This window comes from Amphiura filiformis, chromosome 3 (assembly GCF_039555335.1).
Source record: "Amphiura filiformis chromosome 3, Afil_fr2py, whole genome shotgun sequence".
NCBI classification, from domain to species: domain Eukaryota; kingdom Metazoa; phylum Echinodermata; class Ophiuroidea; order Amphilepidida; family Amphiuridae; genus Amphiura; species Amphiura filiformis.
In genome coordinates, this window is record NC_092630.1 from 54,330,152 (window position 1) to 54,354,453 (window position 24,302).

General features: G+C 35.4%; 1 protein-coding gene across 1 annotated transcript; it reads right to left on the bottom strand.

Annotated features, from left to right (window-relative positions):
- Positions 1-13,402: 13,402 nt before the first annotated feature.
- Positions 13,403-23,918, bottom strand: LOC140148749 (uncharacterized). The gene is given in 2 exon segments (XM_072170797.1): positions 13,403-16,446; positions 23,718-23,918. A coding segment is annotated over 1 exon segment (2,715 nt). The 5' UTR covers positions 16,340-16,446; positions 23,718-23,918; the 3' UTR covers positions 13,403-13,624.
- Between the last annotated feature and the right edge of the window lie 384 nt (positions 23,919-24,302).

The window sequence follows — 24,302 nt, forward strand, 5'->3', positions numbered from 1 at the left end:
AAAATAAGTAGCCTTGGGTGGATATCCAGAACTGGTTTCAAGCCCTCGATTTAGTGGTTTTAAGGTGAAAAAAAAACACCAAAAAACTAAATGTCTCAAAAGCTTACAAAGATTTTTAATTCCTGATGTAGATCGCATTTTTTGAAACAGTGTAAAAATTCTTGCACACATAATGAAATATTTTCACTTTAAATATAAAGCAATGCTTTTAAAACATAATTGTACAAATAAATTTGTACCAACAAAATTAAGGGGGGGGGGGGGGGAAGAACCGAAAACGTTCCCCTAGGGGTGCACCCTGGGTCCTTTGCCTTGGGGTAAATTTCATGTACAAATAGAGAGCTCCTTCCTATAAAAATCCCAACAAGAATTAAGGGTATGTGCCCTTATTTACTGGTGGGATTTTTTATGGGAGGGCACTTTTAGTTTGTGTCTAAAACTCCAGTTATGTCAAGCAGCCCATAGCGCCACTAGGCGAACGTTTACGGTACGAGACGAAAATGCACACTGGCAGCTTTGAGACCTAGTTCTTTGATAAGCCTTCGTTCTGACTTGTACTTGTTTACTCTATTTAAATCTACAATAAAGATTGGTATTTACTTTCTGATCAGTTGGAAAATACAATAAAAGATGCAGATTTTAGATAAGTCATCGAGTTGACCATTTTGTGGCATTTTGCTTAAGGGCTGGGGTATGAACGTTTGGACAGTATTTATTTTGGGACATTAGAGCACATCAGACATATCGAATTGCATTCTGAATACGAAGAATGTCATTCTGATATCAAATAATTTTGATTTTTGAAATTAGCAATTTAATACATATCTTATGGCAAATCATTAAAATTGATATTTTTGATATTTAACAGTACTTGAAGTAAACTTTATAAATCTGATGATTTATACTTAAAGTGTATGTGGGTGGGATGAAAAGCCGACGATCAATTGAAAATTTTGAACTTTCGTATTGAAGATATGGATTTTTTTCCCAAAACACCCAAAAAAATTAGGTCTTTTTGGGAAAAAATCCATATCTTCAATATGAAAGGTCAAAATTTTCAATTGACCGTCGGCTTTTCCTCCCTGCTACATACACTTTAAGAATATAACATTAGATTTATATAATTTACTTCGAGGACTGTTATATATCAAAAATTTGAAAAATATCAAATTTTTATAATTTGTCATAAAATTTGTAATTTTTAAAAATGAAAATTATTTGATATCAGAAAGACATGCTTCAGATTCAGAATGCAATCGATAGGTCTGAGGTGCTCTCATGTCCCACAAAAAATACTGTCGAAACGCAATAAACGCCATTTTGGATCCCTTAAAATAGTGAACCAAAGTTATTTGGCACTGAATGAACATGTTTGGATTTGTACTCAAGTTTATATATTAAAATAATAAACCTCAATTTAAGTTAACACCCATCTCATTGTTATATTTTGTGTGAAGTGTCATTTTCTGTGAAAATGCTGAAGCTTTTACATTTGATGGAGGGTCAGATAGGTTACAATTATGACCAATATCATCCAAATCCTGCATAAGCTTAATAAAAAGGCTAAATTGTGTGACATGGGATATTTCCCTACTCAAATTTAAACTTTAAAAAATGTTGTGTTACAATTTGGAATATAAGAAAATAAATAATAATAAAAAAAAAACCACATATTTTTTCACTTTGTAAATTAGCATTATTTTGTACAGAAATAACTTTCCAAGATAAAGGTCAGCAGGAGTGGACAAATAAACAACCTAGTTTTTACCAACTATATAATATGACTGATATCATATGACAACACTTCAATGGGACACAAATTGTTTCGCTTGGATGCATCAAGGTCACACACTGAAAACCATTGTCCCACTATTTCACTCTACAACCCACTTCAGGTAAACCATGTGGATCCATGGGAAAACTTTATTTTTACACAAGATTTGTTTTGATCCTGAACAAATTTCTGCTCCAAAATCAGGAACAAGGGCTATATAGGCCAGCCACATTTTTGCTGCAGATGCTCAGTGTCAATTACGGACAGACAAAAAAAAACCCCACAAACCTGGGATTATCAAAAAACAACAACATGAACACATACCTGGGATTATCAATCCAAATAATTGAATACCCGAATACAAAACCCACCTAAGTCCATGTAAAGTGATTTTAAGAAAACAAAAACAAAATGTGTATCATAAATGCTTCAATGCTCAATAGGTGCATAGTGGGTGGATTTGGATTAAAATTTCATTCATGATTGATAGGCCTATGTATAAGCAACAGATTCCCATTCTTAAGGGATCTGATATTAACGTTCAGCGATGTTTTCACATATTTTTTGTGGGAGCTGAAAGTACACCAGAACTATCGAATTGCATTCTGAATACGAGGAATGTCCTGATAGATATCAAAATTTGGATTTTTTTGCGATTCGCGATATAATACAAATTTTATGACAAATTATAACAGTCCTCGAAGTAAACTTTATAAATCTAAAGATATGTACTTAAATTGTATGGTAGCTGGGATTTTGACCTTTCATATTGCCATTGGAGATATACATTTTTTTCCCCAAAAGACCTAAATTTTTTTGGTGTTTTTGGGAAAAAAATCCATATCTTTAATACGAAAGGTCAAAATTTTCAATTGATCGTCGGCTTTTCATTCCAGCTACATACACTTTAAGTACATATCATTAGATTTTTAAAGTTTACTTCGAGGACTGTTAAATATCAAAAATATCAATTTTTAATCATTTGCCATAAAATGTGCATTATATCGCAAATTTCAAAAAATCAAAATTATTTGATATTAGGACATTCTTCGTATTCTGAATGTGATTCGATATGTCTGATGTGCTCTCATGTCCCACAAAAATACTGTCAAAACGCTCATACCCCACCCCTGAACTCAATTTGGCCTAAGTATGGACTTGGGTGGGTTTTGTATTCAGGTATTCAAAATAATTATAGTTTCCCTCAGTGTGAACCAGATCTTTGTGTTTCAAATATCACATGACAGGAACATGCAGTACTTCTCTTTAATTTTAAATTAAAATAGCTCTGTAGCAAGAACAAAAGATATACCACATTGCACATGATAGATAGTATGAAGATGTTTTAATACAACTTTATTGTCATATAATGCTACAGTTCAACAAGTAGTTACTGGACACTTGTAATATTTACCTTGTATAAAGATACAGTAATAATTATTGTTACATAATACTAACAGTAAGATTGCTTATAGTAACTGAAAAAATACAGGAGTACATTTCATGATTAACCGTGGTTATCGATCAAGCTACTATTGTGTGAAAATACATGTAGGATTTATTTTGAAGATAATGATATTGCCCTTCAGGTCTGGTTTCAATCAGTTTAACTAGAAAATAGGCAAATTAAACAAAATCATATTTGACGAGTTTGAACAACTAGTGTTGCTCAAAGGCAGCTTTGGACGCAAGATATTTTTATGCGTAGCATTATCAGCTTGCACTACTTAATTTTTGTTACATTTGCACACTTCATTGTATAAGTCTATGGCATAAAATTGCTACACATTTGGTAATTGTGTAGCAAAGTGATCAAAATTGAGTAGCATTTTGCTCCGCGATACCGGCTATGGCCAACGCTGCTCAAAGGAATCAAAACCATTTGTCCTTTTGTGTGTCCACAAAAGAGAATAATTATAGGTACAGGACCTTACAAATAACAAATTCATGGTTATTAAGCAAAAATGTTTTTGGCATTACAGGGATAAAAGGGGCAAAAAATCGTTTTTATGAAATAAGTGGCCAAAATTACACAAACTATGAATATTTGAGAATTGAATTTAGGCATTAGTGAGACACACAGGAATCTATTTACATATTCAAATAGGATGGGGAAGGCAAACTTCATGTATACATGTAGTTTATAGCAAGTACCTTTCGTATAAAATATGGGCTAATAGCTATTATGGAATTGTGAGGCATCTACTTCCTTTTAGCCCTGTAAATGTGGAATATTGCTTTGGTTAATTGTAACTATTTGGCTCAAAATTAAATGTTGTACAGTGTCTCAGAAAGAACTGAGAGTTCATTCAACTTCTTGTCACTCGCTTTGTTATTTCATAACATGTGATATATATCGCTTAGCAGCAGAAAGGTGCCCATTATTACAGCATTTTTTAACACACATATATATATTAATTATACACCATAATTGATAATACAGAAACATCTGCACCATGTTTATGCAAGTTTTACCCATTATCAACATAATTTTTTATAATGTTAAAGCAGACAATATTAACGATTTTCAACATTATCACAATTAAACTGATGTGAACAATAGTTGCCACAAATTCCATATTATAAATCATTCCACTCAGGCAGAGTATATATGCCATTGTCAAGCAGATGTAAATAATTGAAGCTAAATAGGACAATAATTAGTGTGGTCCTCTAATTTAACCAGGTTAATTTAGCTCTATCAGTGGCCTGCCGATGTGCAACGACAGCATTTCACTGCTGAAAGGTACCCTTTAAAACAATGCACCACATACTGTTTCCCATTAGTATATGTACCGATAAAATCCGATCACCTTTTGATAAAAAGAACCACCAGTGTTTGTGCCGAGGCTGCAGATAGTGTTATAGGCTCCCGGGATAGGACCACACCAAATGTTATCCCCAAGAGACGATACGGGTGACAACATGCCTTTGTTTTCATTGATTCATTATTTTACATTGGTCATAAAATTACAAATAGTTCAGAATATCTGGATCCCCTAAAATGTGTTTATCAGTTGCTTCTTAATTATAGTGTACATAGGTTTACTACCATTATGTAATTTATTTGAGGCAGCATAAAGCTTTGCCTTGAAATGCATCTAACGACTAGAAACACTTGAGTGATTTATTAGAAGGCACAGATAAGTCTGTCATTAAGCATACCAGATGGGTATCTGATCCTTAAAATGCTCATTAGTATTAAACCATATGCAGCCCTACACCCGTGTGACCTATAAATATATTAATAACATAACAATAATGTGCATGTATGTAAGATATAATACTTTCAGGAATACATGATGGTACCTTAGTATTTTAACAAATTGATATTATAATATGTACGAATGAAATATTTAAAATGAAAAGAACTGATTCAAAAAAGATTTTTTAATAAACAGTAATTTGCACCTTTCAGCATACAGAAGTCTTCTAAAATTTGAAGTATGCACTGCCCTGTTGAATCCATCCATACACCCCTATAGAAAATGTGTCCTTAACCTCCCACACAGGGAGTGTGAATTTCATATGGGGTTAGGATGGGGGCTCCACTGAAATCTACACGAGCCCTGTGTGGGAGATTATGAGCTCATGTCTTTCATAGGGGGTATATAGATTTCAACTGGAATAACCCATTGGCACAGAAATTGTGTGATTAATGTTTCATACTTACAAACTTCATAGCTTTTTTTCTTACTTTGTATTTGGCCAAAGAATATTGGTATGCTGGGCATTCATTAGGCCCTGCTCGGTTTCATTATTTCATTAACCTGTCTCCCATAACCTATCTAACTAATTTCAGATACAAGAACACACATCTGTCAAACATGTTACACAGTACTGTGACAAAATTTAAAATGTAATGCAAGGTATGTTAAAAGGTCATCTTTTTCATTTCAGTGAACATTTGTGGAGAGGAATATAATGTTATATAAGTCATAATGAGGATGGTGCACAGAGCTCTGGTTGGTACACTTAGGTGGCATTGATAAGTAATATAATGATTTTGGGCCATTCACAAAATTTGAGAAATTGAAAATGTACCGTATGTTGGCAATGAAAGTAGTTTTACCAAGACTTTTTTTAAGGTAAGAGGGTTGATTTATGTTGGTAAATGATGGGGAATTAAATACAACACTGGTATCTCCACAATGGAAACTTTGGATTTTTTTAAAACAAAGAGTGGCATCATTTTATCACAATAATCATGTGTACGGTACCTCAACTTTCCTCAATTGCATCAAATTGCTCAAAATATTTCCGCAAATATAACATAATTATATTCAAATATGCACCAATATACATTTCCTGTTTTAATCCTTAGTCTCAATTACTTTGCTCTAGGTATATTCAGTCTCATATCCCGGGTCTCATATAAACCCTCGGGATTATGGCATACACAACACAACTTTGATCACAATCTTACTGACCCAGAGAAGTACTTGTACTGAGCAGTGTTCATTTTAATGCACTGTCCTTCAGGGGTTTATCCATCCATAACCAACAACCTGTCACATTTGCGAAGACAGTTGGCACGCTGGACTGCAGAAATAATATAACCAATATGTATAATGAACTTATTGACAGTCCCTAATTTATGTATTTTAAAATTAAGGGAGAGGAAAACGGAGATTATATTCTTTTTAAATATTATATTATTGAAAGAAAAAATATGTTCTCTTTCACACATGTAGATAATATACATGTAGTAGACATTTTCTAGACAATTTACTCTCTCTCTCTCTCTGACCAGCTGATGACCCGAAACCCTAACAGGACCCCTGGCCAGAACTTCCAGCAGCAAATTATACACACATATTGTGTATAATATAATACTGTACGCCCATGCATTACAAACAATTACATTTATTACAGTGTTCTATTTCCTATTTACCAAGGCTATAGACTGTAGTATGTAATGGTTAGTGTGCAAACTCATATTAATATCATTTTTAAATTAACTATTGCTTTGCCACATTAATAACATATGGGGCAAGAAAAAGGAAAATGATGTTAGTAATTAAAAAGAAAAATGGTGTTAGTAATTATATACAGTTAATTATTTAACTTGCTTTATCACTGATATGCCCTGCATATTGTCATGAATTGGCTTATCATTTATTGCTGTCATACATTTAGGAATAACTTAATATAATATTTTCTTGAAAATTCAAAGACTTGGTTGGTTAAGGCATATTATCCCACCATGTAGGTTATTACAAGTAAAACTAAAAACAAAACAAAAAACCCAAACCAATTAATAATCACATCCATTACTGTACATTTTTGTAACTATCATAAGACCATCTTAATTCAATAGTTGTCAAAGCCTCTGTGTGCATTAGTAAATTTGCCCCCTTTCTGCGATTGAGTGAATTGAATTTATTCCCCTGTTTTTTCCCAAAATTCACCACACAAAAATCTCATCATAAATCTCAATAAAATTCTGTATCTTGACAAGAGTGATACCTCCTTGGGAGATGAACAGGAAGTCTATTCTTGTCAAAAAGGTCATCTCACAGACAAAAAAAAAAGTTTTAAAATTTTGTTGATGCATTAAGTGGATAAATACAATAAATCACAAAGCTTACAATATTACAAATTTCATTTGAATGAACACAGAACAGTATGTGATAGCATGTCAAAGGGGGCGGGTGAAAATACTGATCCAACCAATCAAAATACTTTATCAGAAATCCCAACCAATCAGGAGTGAGTTGCATTCACATATCTGCATGACACAGTGTATAGAGTTAGTCATGCTGAATTCATTCAAATGAAATGTTTCCTGCAGTCATAAACACTTTTGTTAATTGCAAAGACAATACATAATTATTGGTATTTATAACTGAACAATGAAAGCCAACATTCGGCAAAGGGAAAATATCAACACCATGGGGATGATAAATTCTTGGGGGGGGGGTGAAAAATGGGCTATAATATGTAGCAATGACTAAGTGGTGAAAAATTACATTTTTCAATTGACAAAAAAAAATTGCCACAAAATAATATTTCTTTATAAAATCAATAATATAATTACTGTTAACATGTAGAAAATATATTGGAATTGGATATAATTTTTAACAATTTACAAAAACGTTTTGTCACTAGTATTTGGTACATTGTTTTAAACATTATGTATGTATTGGCACTAAATAAGCAAATAATAACTACCTACATACACTTACAACTTAGCCAATGGTTTTAACCATAAGTGAAAGTGAATGGTGCATGGCTGCAAACTACATATATTTGAAATACACTGCATACTGGTAACTAAGCCGACAACTTCAAAATGATCTTAATTTTTGATATACAATGAACAATATCTTGAAGACACATAATTGTACAATAGTATGCACCATTTTAATAATACAATAATATCAATAAGTATGTATGATTATTACTTTGATAATGAATGACAATAATACATCAACACATACATCTACTGATGCTGCTACCAATACTGTACAATAGCCTCTAAATATATGACACACATATACATGTATATATCTTGATTGTAATACTAATATAATTATGCATTTAGCATGTAATTTTCATTTTCTATCTATTCAAATGTGAAAATGGTATAAGTATAAAAAATATCAGAAGTGATGTCGAAGGTAAGTAGCAAAAACTAGATTAGTATCAAAACAGCTGACTGGTTATTCTGTACAGGCAGTGGACAAAGTCAAACTGGAATTCAGATCTACTTGGAATATGACATTATTTATAATAAGATCTATATTAGTAAAATAAACATTTGAGATTTCCGAGGGTGGATACTATTAAATGCATAGCATTTGATTTAGAAATAACACAACAATCAATGACAACATCATTAAAATTCAATGTGATAATGGTATACATATGTAATGTACAGACAGTACATGTACCAATAGTAAACAAACCCTGTTATTTCAAAATTGTTGACATTGTGAAACACGTTATGTAGAAAACTTGTTGAGCCTCTTTTTTGGTCAGTTTTAGTTTACATGGATACATGAGAGGTTTTGAATTCTAAGGGGCTGTGCAATATTGAATAATACAAGCCAGGGGGTAAAATTTTAAAATGGCATGCCAAAATTGCTCCCCACCATATTTCTATCTCTGGGCCTGCTGAAAATCCTCTCTTAGCCACCAAAATTCTTTTGCCCCCCCCCCCTTTTGCATGTGCCAAAATATGAAGAAAGAAAGTATTTGTTTAAAAAAAGTGAACATCTCTGCTAAATGGTGGGTATTTATAACCACCCCTGTATAATATAACAAAACAAACAACAAACACAACCCAGCACCAAAATTGGACAGATTTTGGGCTGCTTACATACATTTGTAGGCTACAGTGGCATATCGGAAAAATTTGAAAGTCATCCCACTTCCAGAGTTACATTACTGGGATGAATGCCCAGGCAAAAATTTGCCATTTAAATGCTTTAATGGGATTCATTTTGTCCTAGTATTTTGCACATACCCTTTTGGCAGTACACCCCCTTGTTCAAAATTATTGTTTCCAAGACCTACAATGTACATACCGATATATGCTTACATTTTTCTCTCCGCCGGTTAAATACAAATCTTGACATAGTATAAGTCTATACTAAGCTTTATGAAGTAAGGACATTTTACAACTTACAAGACACAATGTTAAAAACGAAAGACCTTAACGGATGGGACAATTGGGTGAACCAAAAGACACATTATGGTTTAGAATCTAGACAAAAAACATTTACTGACCTTATTTGATATTTTGTGTATTTATAAAATAATTTTGCCCTTAACACTATAAAACCTAAATACCATATCCTTGATGTAAATGTATAATCTACATGTAGATATCCATGTACGATGTGTATATTATACCCGGGATATTATAGTATAAAACACAAAGCAAGAAGCAAGGTTTTTTTTTTTTTAAATTGTTCCCCATTTTCATTGGCACTCAATGGCCATTATTTATGGTTGGCACGATGGGTGAACAATATAATTATTCTGTCTGTGACACACTAATAAAGGCTTTTGCACTGACTATCTGGATCTCACCCAACCTGGAGTGAAACTTTGCATTGGAGTATTTCAAACCCGGGATTTCAAACATTGAGCTAGTCAAATCCAATGAGAAAGTAACTCACTACTTTGGAGTGTATAGGGAAATTACAGTTTTTTATTTTAATTCATTTTAGATTGACATAAATGAATAAACATTTTTGACCAGAAATTGAGAGAATATACATTGTAATATAGGACAATGTTTTCTAAGCTGGAACTTTTTCATGAAAAGATTAGGCTGCATGCCGTTTCAAATTCTAAAACTTCCTCATTCACCATAGCAGCAACCTTAGTCACTGGAATAGCCATGTTATGACAACAATCCCAACCAACAGAATAAGATAGAGTTAATTAACCTAAATTTTAATCAGCTGTTGATACCATGTCAAAATTAACCGAACGGTGAATAGCTCTATAGATACATGTAGCTCTATAGATACTATGATGATCTGGACACCGTGCGCCTGTGTATAACATGTATATTTATAGTATACAAGGGATATAAATACACTATACAATTTGATGAGAAATATAAGATTCAACAAAAATTGGGAAAAGTGGTACCAGTGCAACTTATTTTATAGTTGAAAAAGGCAATATATGGAAAATGCACTTATTTTTTTGGTCTTTTGGGCCACTTTTCTTTACTGCTTAGTTGTTTAAAGATTTGTATTATTTTCTGATAACTAAAATAAATCATCTCCCAAAACTTCAAAAACGTTAATTTTAAAAGCTACACTGTATGTACACACACATGGTGTTCCGAAACAAACCTTTTAGCCAGGTAGAACTTGATTGTGAGTATAAAGTTAGGTATGACTAACATTATTTGGCTTTTATGTTGATGTCTGAGGTACATAAATGTATACAGAATAAGAATCTTGGGCATTCCGAGATATCTAGGGTCAAAGTTTACACCGGGGTCAAAATTCAATATTGTTCCGATTTGGTTAAAACCTATTCATGAGGATTAAAAAAAATATACACTTTGATATATCTACGACGTATCAGTCTCAAGTTTTTATCAAAAAGGTTGAAAGGTCAACATTTTGGCTCCACAATAGTCATGTCAAAACATAAAATATCCTCAGATTTTGATGAAAATGGTCTCAAATTGTCTCGTTATTATCCAAAAAAAGAATAGTTTGCATTATGCATGACATTTTGTTACCTACGTAAAACACTGAGTAATGGATCAGTACCCATTCAGTCCTATTGATTGTGACCTATTTTGTTGTTTTTCCTTGGTAACAAAATACCCTGCATAGTGCAAACTGTTCATTTTTGGTTGCTATGTCATGATAAACAAATTGAGACTATTTCCATCAAAATTGGAGGAAATTTTCCGTTTTGACCCATACAGAGCCCAAATGGTGACCTTCGGACCTTTACACTAATAAGTCCAGACTAATAAGTCGTAGACAAGTCAAATTATATTTTTTGAACCCTTACAATGTATTACCAGATGAATAATCAATTGGTTCTACCTCAATTTGAGCAATTTTGAATTTTGCACCGTGTTAACTTCGAAAAAAGAATTTCAGGGGGGAAAAATCAATACACTTTGCACAAAATTGCTGCAAAAGTGGACATTTTTCCCATGAAGGGGGGTAAAATATTGGGAGATTCCTCTTGCCCTACCCCCCCTAGAAAAAAATATTCCAAGGACTTGAAAAGAATCCTGGATCAAATGAATATAGTTTGTAACAAATTGATTATGTTGAACTTGTGTACATGTACTTGACACTAGTGATACTAAACCATCTTAATAATTTCCTAAGCATTGCACATTTCCTATTCAAAAGGAATCATTCCTATCTTCACGGGATCACACATATCATTTATTTTTACAACTTACAACATCTTGCATCAATCTTTGTACAAGTGCTGCTAATTTGTGAAAGAAATCTGCATTCAAAATTAATGTTTCCCTAATATAAGTATGAAAATAACCATTAAGTGATAGTGATCAATTTCCTGTATGATGACATCCCATATGACATTCACGACATTGCCCTGCTATTTATGGAATCAAAAAAAAAATCAGTCAATCACTGCCCTTGGTATTCTACGTGTAAACACAAACAATTAAAATATTTAAATACCGTACATGAATATTATGATTCAAAAATAAAAAGTTACTTCATGGTAAATACCATCTGAAAATGTACATTGTTGCACTCACTTCAATATACATGTAGGCTGCTGTTTTGTTGGTCACGTTATAACTTTTATTAACAGGTTTTTATAATGAGTTAAAATATTACATGTAATTTTAATGCAATAACAGTAATACTTCTTGCTTTGTGTGAAAATATGGTCATATCAGTATAATGACTACATCTGTTGACTGTCATTTAGTGTATGGGCTCTGCATGGCATTTAAAAACAACTATCAAACAGATTTAATTTTTCTGCAAATTGACTGCAAATGGAGCTAAAGCTCATTTATGTCCCTTTTTTGTAGAGATGTTATTTCTCTTCATAAATACATGTACTTGCTTGCTTGCACCCTCCTTTCCCCTATAAACAATGTTGGGGCAGACACATTTCACTAAAGCCATGATTTCTCTGTGTTACAAATTGGATGATTTCCGTGATTTTCCGTTTTCCACAATAAAGCACTAAAAAGTTAAAACAAATATGTTTTAAAAGTGTATTTTGTCTTATCTTTTACTGTTGTATGGCCAGAATCTGGCATCGAAGGCCTAGAATTAATGCTAGAATGGATTGTGTAATGGTTGATTACTGCTAAATATTAATCACTTTTCTTTGTTTTATTTTGCAAATCAACACAAAAGGTAGACATTTTGCACAGTTTTTCACTACTTTGTGGCTTTTTCAAATTTCCGTGAGCAAACCCCGAATTCTGTGAATTTTTCCCTTTTCCGTATCACGGAGAAATCATGGCTTTACATTTCACCACTTTTGATGATAAAAGAAAGTTATAACATTGATCTAGCAATACAAGGATCTAAAATGAGCGTTTATTGTGTTTCGACAGTATTTTTTGTGGGACATGAGAGCACCTTGGACCTGTCAGTTGCATTCTGAATCTGAAGCATGTCTTTCTGATATCAAATAATTTTCATTTTTGAAAATCACAATATAATACAAATTTTATGACAAATTATAAAAATTTGATATTTTTAAATTTTGATATATAACAGTCCTCTAAGTAAATTATATAAATCTAATCATATATTCTTAAAGTGTATGTAGCTAGGAAGAAAAGCCGACAGTCAATTGAAAATTTTGACCTTTCATATTGAAGATATGGATTTTTTTCCCAAAAAGACCTAATTTTTTTGTGTTTTGGAAAAAAAAAATCCACATCTTCAATACGAAAGGTCAAAATTTTCAATTGATCGTCGGCTTTTCATCCCACCTACATACACTTTAAGTATAAATCATCAGATTTATAAAGTTTACTTCAAGTACTGTTAAATATCAAAATATCAATTTTAATGATTTGCCATAAAATGTGTATTAAATTGCGAATTTCAAAAATCAAAATTATTTGATATCAGAATGACATTCTTCAGATTCAGAATGCAATTCGATATGTCTGATGTGCTCTGATGTCCCAAAATAAATACTGTCCAAACATTCATACCCCAGCCCTTAAGTGAACATTTTCTAGCATAGGCCAAAATTCAAAAGTGCATTCACTTCAGCTCTACAATGTATGTTAAAAAGCACCTGACAAACTACCTGTACAAGCCGATGTAGCCTACATGTACATGTACAAGTACATACAAATATTAATTAATGTACATAGTTTATTTACCAATTATTTACCAACTAAGGCCATAAAATCTGCAGCCTCTTGTTTCCCGAATCACACACAATGAGTCCTCCATCCTCAGTAGATGCAACACCTAGTGGCTCATCAAACTGGCCCTCTTCTTTACCCTGTGTTCCTAATGACATTGAGAATGACCCAGATGGATTGAAGACTTCCACCCGATGATTACCACTGTTGGCAACATATAAGTACCCTTGATGATCAATGGTGATACCTGTAGGACAATTCAGCTGTCCTGACCCTGTACCCCACTGTCCTACTGCATAGAGAAATGTGCCTTGTTTGGTAAATACTTGAACACAGTGTTTACCGGTATCTGTAATTAGAAGTTCTCCACCTGGTGAAATGACGATGTGGGAAGGCGACTGAAACTGTCCATCACCTTGACCATGTTTACCTATCTGCCTCATGAATCCACCGGCAGCATTGAATACTTTAACACAATGATTGTTATAGTCACAAACATAGATGTTATCAGATTGATCACATGCAACTCCTACTGGTCCGTTGAGATTCTCTTCAGCGTGTCCTCTAACACCAAATTGACGAACAAATTTACCAGATGGCTCCCATAGCTGAATGCGATTGTTGAACCAATCTGATACTATAATATGTCCTGCAGTATTGGTGCAGATTCCACGAGGGAATTGAAATTGCCCAGCACCATTTCCTTTAGCACCTAGAGTTCGCACCAGTTCCCCTGCTTCTGATGATACGATAAGAACACAGTGATTACGTTCGTCCAATGCTGCGATCAGGTTATTGGGCAAAGAAACTGCACCGACTGGCTTTTCAAAGAATCCACCACCAAACCAGCCCGAGCCTATAACTTTAACTGACTGCGATTTGGTGGGAGATGTATTTGCGCGTAATGTATCAAATTGAACCCACTGCTTTGTGGAACTACTTGAACTGCCCGAAGCACCACGTTGACTGCTAGCTTTGGCACCTTTTCTCGGTGGGAGAGGAGGTGGTGAATCTAAGGGAGGATCCATGAAAGATGAAGTACCAGAATCCACTGATCCATGTCTTGCATTGGAATTTGAAGTATTGAATTCTGATATACGAGACATTTGGTCTACAAACTGCTGTGGAGGTCTTGTAGGCAGATCTAAAGATGCATGTCTTGTTCTATTTACTACTGCTGGTCGCGATGCAGGTTGTGTAGGAATAGCAGCACCACCTACAGACACCTGGGGTTTGGCAGACACCTGGGGTTTGGCAGACACCTGGGGTTTGACAGACACCTGGGGTCTGTTAGGTAAAGGACTATGTCCACGAATGGGGGCAACTGACGAACCTATACTACCTGATGGTGTAGTAGTGGGAGAAGAAAGACTTGGTATTGCTTGTGATTGGGAAAGACTGACGGGAGATTCTTGTAGGAAAGGATTTAAACTTTTTTTTCGACGATCCCCTGAGTTCTCATTATTCATACTAGAAACAGTTGGATTTGGAGATACAGACCGACTGGAATGTGGTGTTGCAGATGGGCTTGTGCCTCTAACTTGGGCGGCAGGTGCTGCTGACGATGATGATGAATTCCACCCAGTAGCCGATGAAGGCGCTGCACCACCACCACCTTGATGATTAAGTTGACCTGCTCTTTGTGCACTTTGGTTCTGTATCTGCAGCATTATGCTTCTTGGAGAAGGAGGATACATGTATTGAGATGACCCTGGTTGCCCATTGAAATTTGGTCCTGATGATGATCTGTTTAAATTATTGTTTGGAGTAACTAATAGATTAGAAGATGTACCCGCAGAAGTTGTGGACGTTAGTAAGTTTGGTGCAGACATGTTGGATCGCAAGGATTGTGATGGGAGGTTCTGATTTGAAATATGCAAATTTGACACATTAGTTGACAAAGTTTGGCCTGTAGTGTTCATAACATCACTAGATCCTCCACTACTGCTGGAGTTAATATTGATGCACCCGTAGCCATTAATGCTGATTGCCAGTTGTTGTTTTGTTGGGTCTACAAAGGCAACTTTATGATCCTTCTGATCAAGATTCAGGGCATATTTATCAATTTGTTGCATGTATCCCCTGCACATAGTTAATAGATTGTTTAATTCCATCTCATTTGGAAGTCGCTGCTGAGCAAGCAAGCTTTCTCTCATCCCGCCAAAATCTTGTTGGAACTTCTGCAAGTACTGAGTTGCACTTGCTTTCTGCCCTTCCAAGAAATTGAGCTCTTCTTGGCGTACTGATGCCAGTTGTTTTATGAGCATTTCTCTTCGTGTCTGCAACTCTTTTGTTCATGAATCAAAGGCCGCATCCAACTGTGCTTTTACTCCAAGAAATTTATCTTCAATTTGCTTTCTTTTGTTATCAATCTTGCTCAGATCGGATGCCTTTTGTTGTAGCTTCTGTGCAAGTCCTGCGATTGCATTGCGTACTGTGTCATTGATCTTTGCCTGCTCTTGGGCATCTCCATCAGAGGCAGATGGTGAAGGCACTGTTTTACGATGAAGATCGACTAATGAAAGCATAGTGAAGTTGTTGGGCAGCTGCTTGGATCCACCTTGAGGCGAAATGTGGTCGATTCGACATTGTGGGCAATTTATCCTTTGGTTTTTGTCCAAAAGCTGTAAACATGGCTGACAAAATGTGTGTTGACAGGGAAGAAGTTTTGGCCAGCGAAGCGAAGAGTCGTAGATTTCAAAACACATAGGACATTCTAAAATTCTCTGCAAATCTTCCGCCATCTTGTAAGGATGAGATGAATACTGTTCTTTATGCTGCTTCTAAATGCACAAACTATTCCCAACAGCTATATGTACTTCATTGCTGACTGACTGACTGGTGATAAAATCTGCAAAAAGAGTGAAACAGACAAATAAGAAAGAACTTCTGTTATCTATATATCTGTATTATGCAAGGGTGTTTTGGCCTTGAGTCATTGTAACGACTCGTAACAGTATAAAACAGATATTTTGATTTTTAGTGTCTCTCAAATCAATTTTTTACTGTAACTTCATAACCTAGCAATTAGGCAATATGACCTGAGGGCCTAACATGTACATTGCTTTCTACATTGAATTACCCATTTCACATATGTCAAAGGGGACACCCTCGCAAAATCCGTATTGGTTTGTACAGGGGTCATACAGTTCAGCATGAAATAATATACCAAACCAATTTTGAAGTTGCTTTCCTTAATACAAGAATTGGAAGGTTTAGAATTGTTTCACCAGGAGCGTAAGGTGGCCTAGCGGTCACGGTTAAGGCGTTGCTTGGTCGGCCCATATACGATCAGCTAGAGTTGGATTTGTCAAAAAGTTACTATAATATATTATATGGTAAGAAATCTTTCAATTGTGTTCACTTAGGCCAAGAAAAAAAATAGTTTGTTTGCCCTTTCCCGGCCGACAGAAAAATCTGCATGAAAATCTTGGGTTGTGTTTATATTTTTTTTCCTTTTAAAGGACCTGGAATGAGCGTTTTGAGCGTTTCAACAGTATTTTTTGTGGGACACGAGAGCACATCAGACATCAAATTGCATTCTGAATACTGAAGAATGTCTTTCTGATATCAAATAATTTTCATTTTTGAAATTCACGATATAATACAAATTTTATGACAAATTATTAAAATTTGATATTTTTCACATTTTTGATATAACAGTCCTCGAAGTAAATTTTATAAATCTAATGATATATTCTTACAGTGTATGTAGCTGGGAGGAAAAGCCAACGATAAATTGAAAATTTTGAACTTTCATATTGAAGATGGATTTTTTTTCCCCAAAAGACCTAATTTTTTTTGGTGTTTTGGGAAAAAAATCCATTATCTTCAATACGAAAGGTCAAAATTTTCAATTGATCGTCGGCTTTTCACCCCACATACACTTTAAGTATAAATCATCAGATTTATAAAGTTTACTTTGAGTACTGTTAAATATCAAAAATATCAATTTTTAATCATTTGCCATAAAATGTGTAATGCGAATTTCAAAAAATCAAAATTATTTGATGCCTGATGTGCTCTAATGTCCCACAATAAATACTGTCCAAACGTTCATACCACATCCCTTAATAACCTCAAAACTCAAAAAAAAAATCATTAAAAAAATACCTTTCTAAGATATTTTTAAGCATTTTGAAACCCAAACTTTGGCAAATGATAGCCTACCTCATGACTATGTTTCTATGATTGTTCTCATTTTTCTTTGTTTGCGTTTTGTTTTTAAAACAAATGTGGGACTTTACCATGCTGTTTACATCATATTAAAACTAGATGGACCACTGTTCAAAATAGCAGCTCGATACGTCAAAGCAGGGTTCCCGTTAAGGTTTTAAAAATGTGCGTCCGTAATGACGCAAGTTTGCTGACGAGGTTGCAAAAACTTGCGTCCAGACAGATTTTGTGCGTCCATCTGAAATTCACGATTATGACGATACACACGTACCCCGGGTCTACACCTCATCAAATGTTGATTGTTAAAAAAAAAAATAAAAGTGCATTTTCGCCGTGATATTCCATCCCCATTCACAATGATAATAATTCTCATTTCTGTGTCAGTTTTGGTCCGAAACGTGGTCAAAAACAGGTGCAAAAACATGAGCAAAGTCTGTCAATCTTGAGCAATTTTCGTTCGTACTTTCACTTCCGCATTTCTATTTTTAAATTAACGTGTAGTTGATGCTACAAAAACTAAAACACACGCTGCCACAAATAATACAAAAAAGGGTTATCATTTGGATTTTGTCTTTAAAATTGCTTTTATTCATCGTAACAATAATACTAATAAAGGAAACCTAGATTATTTATGAGAAAATAAACTTAAAATATTAAAAATTGAATATTGTCAGGTTGTGATAAATAATTAAATAAACACCGCACGTTAGCGGCACGTGCTTGCTTGTAAACAAATTAATCGGGACTTCCCCAGGCAAGAGTGATCAAACAGCACAGCTGTACAGCGATCGTTCGGAAAGCATGCAAAAAGTGCACGATATTGCAGAATTTACTTCAATTCTCAGCAGGTGGGTCAAAATTTTGGGGCTTTTATTATCTTAAAAATATAAAAGAATACAAATTTCTTATTTTTATCATCAATTAATGATAAAATTTCGAAGTTTTGTCTGCGTCCAAATGCATGTGACATGGACGCAAAATACTTGATTAGCCATGTGAATTTGCGTCCAAATTTGTAAAATACGCGTCTGGACGCAATGACGCACACTAACGTGAAGCCTGCGTCAAAGCATGGCGAAAGCATTTTAACCAGTTCGTTTGTTGATAGGTGTGGAGCACTGAAAATCACCAAGTTCATGAAGTCATCAAGAACCCTTATTTCCATTTTACATATCAACATTATTTCTCTAAGGCGTTAGCAACAGGTATCCAAAATTTTAAAGAAATCCGTTGACAGTAAGCTTTCCAAAATGAAGTGAATTTAAAACATCGGTGATGTACCACCTTTTGGCATCTACCTGTAAAAGCATGTAAGCTACATTGATAGTGATGCCACCAATAGAACGAGGAGATTTGCCCTTCATTTGCATACTACTTTTGTCAAATTTTTTTTTTTTCTCATTTCTTCACAAAATGCAAAAAATGCAAAAAAAAATGCAATGGGTGTAGTACCCCCTTAAGATCTTCATACTTCACCTATTACCCAAGTTTCCTTGTAATAGGATTTGAACTGTTCATCTGAGAACATTTTTAATCAAAACTTTAACCAAAACTGTAACCAAATTTGTCACACACCCCCCACCACACATCCACGGCAACCGTGATCCACCTCATGAGGTAGACCATGTGGTATGACACCCGGTATTTCTGCCAGTAGAAATACAATGGTTAATGGTTGCTGAGTATTGAATATCTTTTTTGTACATTTTTATGTATTACATCGTGACCTTGAAAAGCAGCTTGGGGGTCAGGAAAACATTTTCGGTACTTCTGGTATACACCACAACCCTTATTTTAGGCATTAAAACGTGCTGGTTGTTGCCTAAATCGGATTGAGGGTTACCAGGTAATACCGGGTAAAAATACAGAGTGCTCAGTGTAAACACACAGAAAGGCGAGACAAACACAGTAAAAAATGCGAGGTGGCAACTACAAAAGCAAAATGTGAAAACTTGATAGTTACCGTATGCCCCAAAACTGGCGAAAAAAAAAAAAATATTTGAGGGCAGTACATACATACAAATTACATGCATACCGAACATTTTTTTGTTTTCCTCCAAGCAGGGCCTAGTTTTCATGCCAGTTTACGAGAATTAAAACCCATCTGAGTCGCTTCACTTACCGTACTGCATTTAATTAGTGCATGAATGAAAGAAATTGATTCTCGCAACAAATGTGACGAGAATCGATTCAGTGATTCTCGTCAAATGTAAGGCCTAATACAATGTACTAAGCTTCTCTCAAAGTCATGCATAACTGTGATTTCCTATTGAAACACACAGTAAAAACTACAATACTCAACTTTCCAAACTGACTATTGAGTACTAAGTTCAGTAAATTGTGGTTTACTCCAGAGTTTTACTGAGTGCTCCAATGGAAAATCACATTTTTGCATTTAACATTGAGAGAAGCTTGTAAGAAAACAAAACAAATTATACCAGTATTTTTTAAATATTTTAGAAAACATATATATGGGGGTGTAATTTGAACACGCTTTAATTTCGGAGTCATGTGATCCACAGGGTCAAAAAGGTCATAAGACAAAGAAACGTAAGGGCAAAAGGTATACAATTTTAGGTAGGCTACGATTACCGAATAGGATGCAACATGCTAGACTTGAGTCCAGTCCTCGTTTATGGAGTTAGGGTTAGGGTTATGGTTGGGGTAGAGCAGTCTGAATAAATAAGGCTAGTCGAGTTGCACCCTATTCGGCAATCGCTCCCAATTTTAACTTGTGAATATAAATGACACAATTTGGATTCTTTATGACATTAAGCTTTCCAATGCAATAACACCAATTTCAGCTCATTTAATGGACAAATGGTTACAGAGATATTGATATAATATTGGTACCAGGGGTAGCATTAAAGCCATTCACCCCCGATCGGGGTTAACGCTACCCCTGATTGGTACTGATGATATGCAGCATTGATTGTTCACAATCACAGAAATCGCAAAAATGGGCCGGCTGTAGCGGGAGAACCGCAAGTCCGATTGAGCTCAAACTTGAAGGTCAGATTTCATTCATTGGGTGAATTGATGTGGATTGACCCCTTATTTTATTTATTTAAAATATACCTCGGAGGATCGGGTGGTATAAAACTAAAAGAAATCGCCAAAACGGCCAAATTATGGACAGGTTAGTTTGCACTTATTATATTTGTATTTCCTGCCAATTCCGCTTTCCGTAATTGCCCAATTAACGCGGCTGTGTACTCTAGCCATTGTTTCTTTCTCAAAATTGAGTTTTTATGATATGTTTGTACCTTGTTATGTTTTTTATAAATACAAGGAATGAAAATCCAGATTTGTAAACTCCAACTGCAATATTTTAAGGATTTTATTTCACTATTCCACTCGTGTTTGAAATTGAAAAGGAATGAAAATCTTTGTTGTAATCAGCAAGGTACACGCGCGCAAAAACTCATCAAGTTGCGTATGGCGCAATTTGTTGACGCACAAATACAACACGCATACGCGACGCTTATCTGCATGCGTGCCGCATCTTATGGAAACACCACGGAAGCACTGATTTCACAAAAACCTAGTGGTCAAATGGCTCTGTTTTAGCTGATAAAATGTGGGTTTTTTCAAGTTCTTTCCCCCGATTTAAATATCAAGTTATGAATGGATTTCGCTCAAACTTCTCAAGGGGCTGTGGATTTACCCGATGTTCACGTAATATAGTTACAAAAACGAAAACTGTCGCATTCTCCTGTGAGATTCGATGAAAGTGCAAAATGTGACCACTTTAAACTTCAACGCGCCATTATTTCAATGTTCATTTTCTCGGTAAAATGACGATTTAGGTACTACGATAACTCAATAAATACAGCATCTATTGGTAAGCAAATATGATCATCGTAAAAAGCATGATCGACTCAAGAAACGGTTTTCTCATTTTTTTATATTTTGGTCTATTTCCGATTTTGGGCATCATTTTGTGCAAATAGGCGTTCTTGAATTTTAAAAAGTTCATTTTGATGCAATATCTCAAAAAATAAGGCCAATATCAAAAAAATAAAAAAAAACGTTTTTGGAATGGAGCCTCAAGATTGAGCTAAAAACAAAATAAAATATTTTGGAAAGAGTGTTTTTTGTTATGATGTACCTAACAAATATTGCCAAAAACTCACTTTTTGTGATTTTCTTCAAAATTGTTGTTTTACCCCAAATCTGTATTTATATTAAGATTTATTGATGTCTTGCCTTCATAAAAATGTATACTTTTATATGTTTTATGAAATAATTACAAAGTTATTGCACTTTTACTACATGCATGTCTGAGAGTACACAGCCACCTTAAGAAACCTCAACTCAACACAAATTTTATATTCAAATATTATTATAAAAGGCCTATTAAAAATGTCACATTTTGCATGACTCGAGAGTCGAAAGAGGACTCTCAGTCTCAAGCTGAGTCATCTAGCGAATCATTTTTACTGCCATGCCCGAGGCGAGTTCGAGTCTTTTCTGTTCTCACGGTTTTGAGTCCCACTCAGAGTCCTTGAAAAATGCATGAAATGGGACTCAGTCTCATCATGAACTTCATCTTCTTCATCTTCATTGGGTTACACGGCAACAGAACAAAATTTGTTCCATGACGCCGCGGGGTGCCGACGAGCAAATTAGTTGCTTAGGGACGCTTTAAATTTCTCCAAGGTTAATTGCGTGGTTGAAAACTTGAGTCATCCAACACCATGTAGCTGCATACTGCAAGGGCAAGGCTATCACAGACACAGTCAGTGTCCGAAATAAGGAAAATATGGAGGTTGTCCCGAGGATAACTAAAGCATAAATTCTGCTTGTCCTCACTACATTTTGGTTGTCCCCAAAATGTGTCATACTTTTGGAGGTAAAATATAGTGGTTGTCCAGGGGATAAGTACATAGCTCAATATGGTTGTCCCCAGTGATTTTTGGACAAGAGGACAAGAGGATAAGTGCTTATTTCGAACACTGGACACAGTATCACACAGTGAGTGCAGCCAATGTGATTGTGTGAGTGCAAAATCATGGCAATGCCAAATGCATGAATGCCATTGCATTGCAAGTCAGATGAGCCTGAGCTGAGTGCAGAGCAACTGACTCTGAGTCAGTCAATACATGTATACTCAACTTCCTTCAACGCAACCTCCACAAATGTCCAGAGAATATCAAGCAGCAGGCATACACTTCTCTAGTAAGACCGATCTTGGAGTATTCGTGTACAGCATGGGACCCTTATCACAAGAAGCACATTTCAGCCCTTGAATCAGTCCAGAGGAAAGCGGCCCGCTTTGTGAAAGGGAATTACCAACGGAAGGCCAGCGTGTCCGATATGCTTCAGGAGCTGAATTGGCCTTCACTTCAAGACAGAAGAACAGCAACACGTCTGACCATGCTGCACAAGATTAACTCAGGTGATCTTCCACTCTCCATCCCCGAGAAGTAAATCTCTGTTGATGATATTCCTGACAGGGCAGAAACCCGTAGCCAAAGACCAAACCAATACATCAACCACGGTGCCAGAACCATGACTCACAAGTATAGCTTCTACCCCCGTACCATCACCCAGTGGAACATACTTCCTGCATCCATCATCCATGAGTCAACATCAAGCAAATTGTTCAACACCAAGGTCTGGAGCTACATACAGACACACTCAGCTCAGCTGTACACAGGCGAGCCAGTGGATTCAACCCCAGCCTCATCAAACTAAGCCACTCTGCACCAGTCACTGTTTTTATGCGCACCTTTGGATTATGCACCCTCAGTTGAGTTGTTTTTAGACATTTGTGATGCCACCAGAGTCTGGACGTCGATACCAATTGGTCCTGTCCAGTATTTCTTTAGATGTAGATGTCAGTGCAGAGTGACTCAGTCATGCATGCATGAATCCATCCATGATATTGATAAATTGATAGTATTATAAACCAATATAAATGCGAGATAACACGAGCCTTACCTTTAAATCGTTTGTTTCCCCCTGTTATGTAGAAGCTAAACAATATTCACGTTCATGACGGAATGGTTGACATCAATTCCACCAAGGAATTTCCAAGGCTTTGCCAAAGTACACCTCCGCTCGATTCGCTAAACACGGGAAGTGTCGGGAAATGGCGACTACTTTCTCTGCTCGAGTGTAGCATAAGTCTTGAATACACCTCACGCTATACGCGTAGTGTGCATGGTAAGCAAGATGTTATTAAAAGCAGCTTGACAAAATTACTTAGGCTAAAACCAATTAAGAGAAATCTTCAACCGCGATGCCAGACCACACCACTCCACGCCATACATAAATTCTGCCAGTCACATTTCCCCAATATGAAATTTTTTTAAAGTAAAATTTCAATTTTAATTTTACTTCATTAAAATTTGGCGGAGGCGGGGTTCGAACTCACGGCGGCGGCGGACTGCTTTGGATACACTATGAACCCAGCGCCTTAGACCACTCGGCCATTTGTCTTCTTGGAATTCATTTGAAACTTATTTGAAGGTATAATCGCAACTTCAACATAGGCCTACCACGTGACAAGCAAAGGCAGAAAAC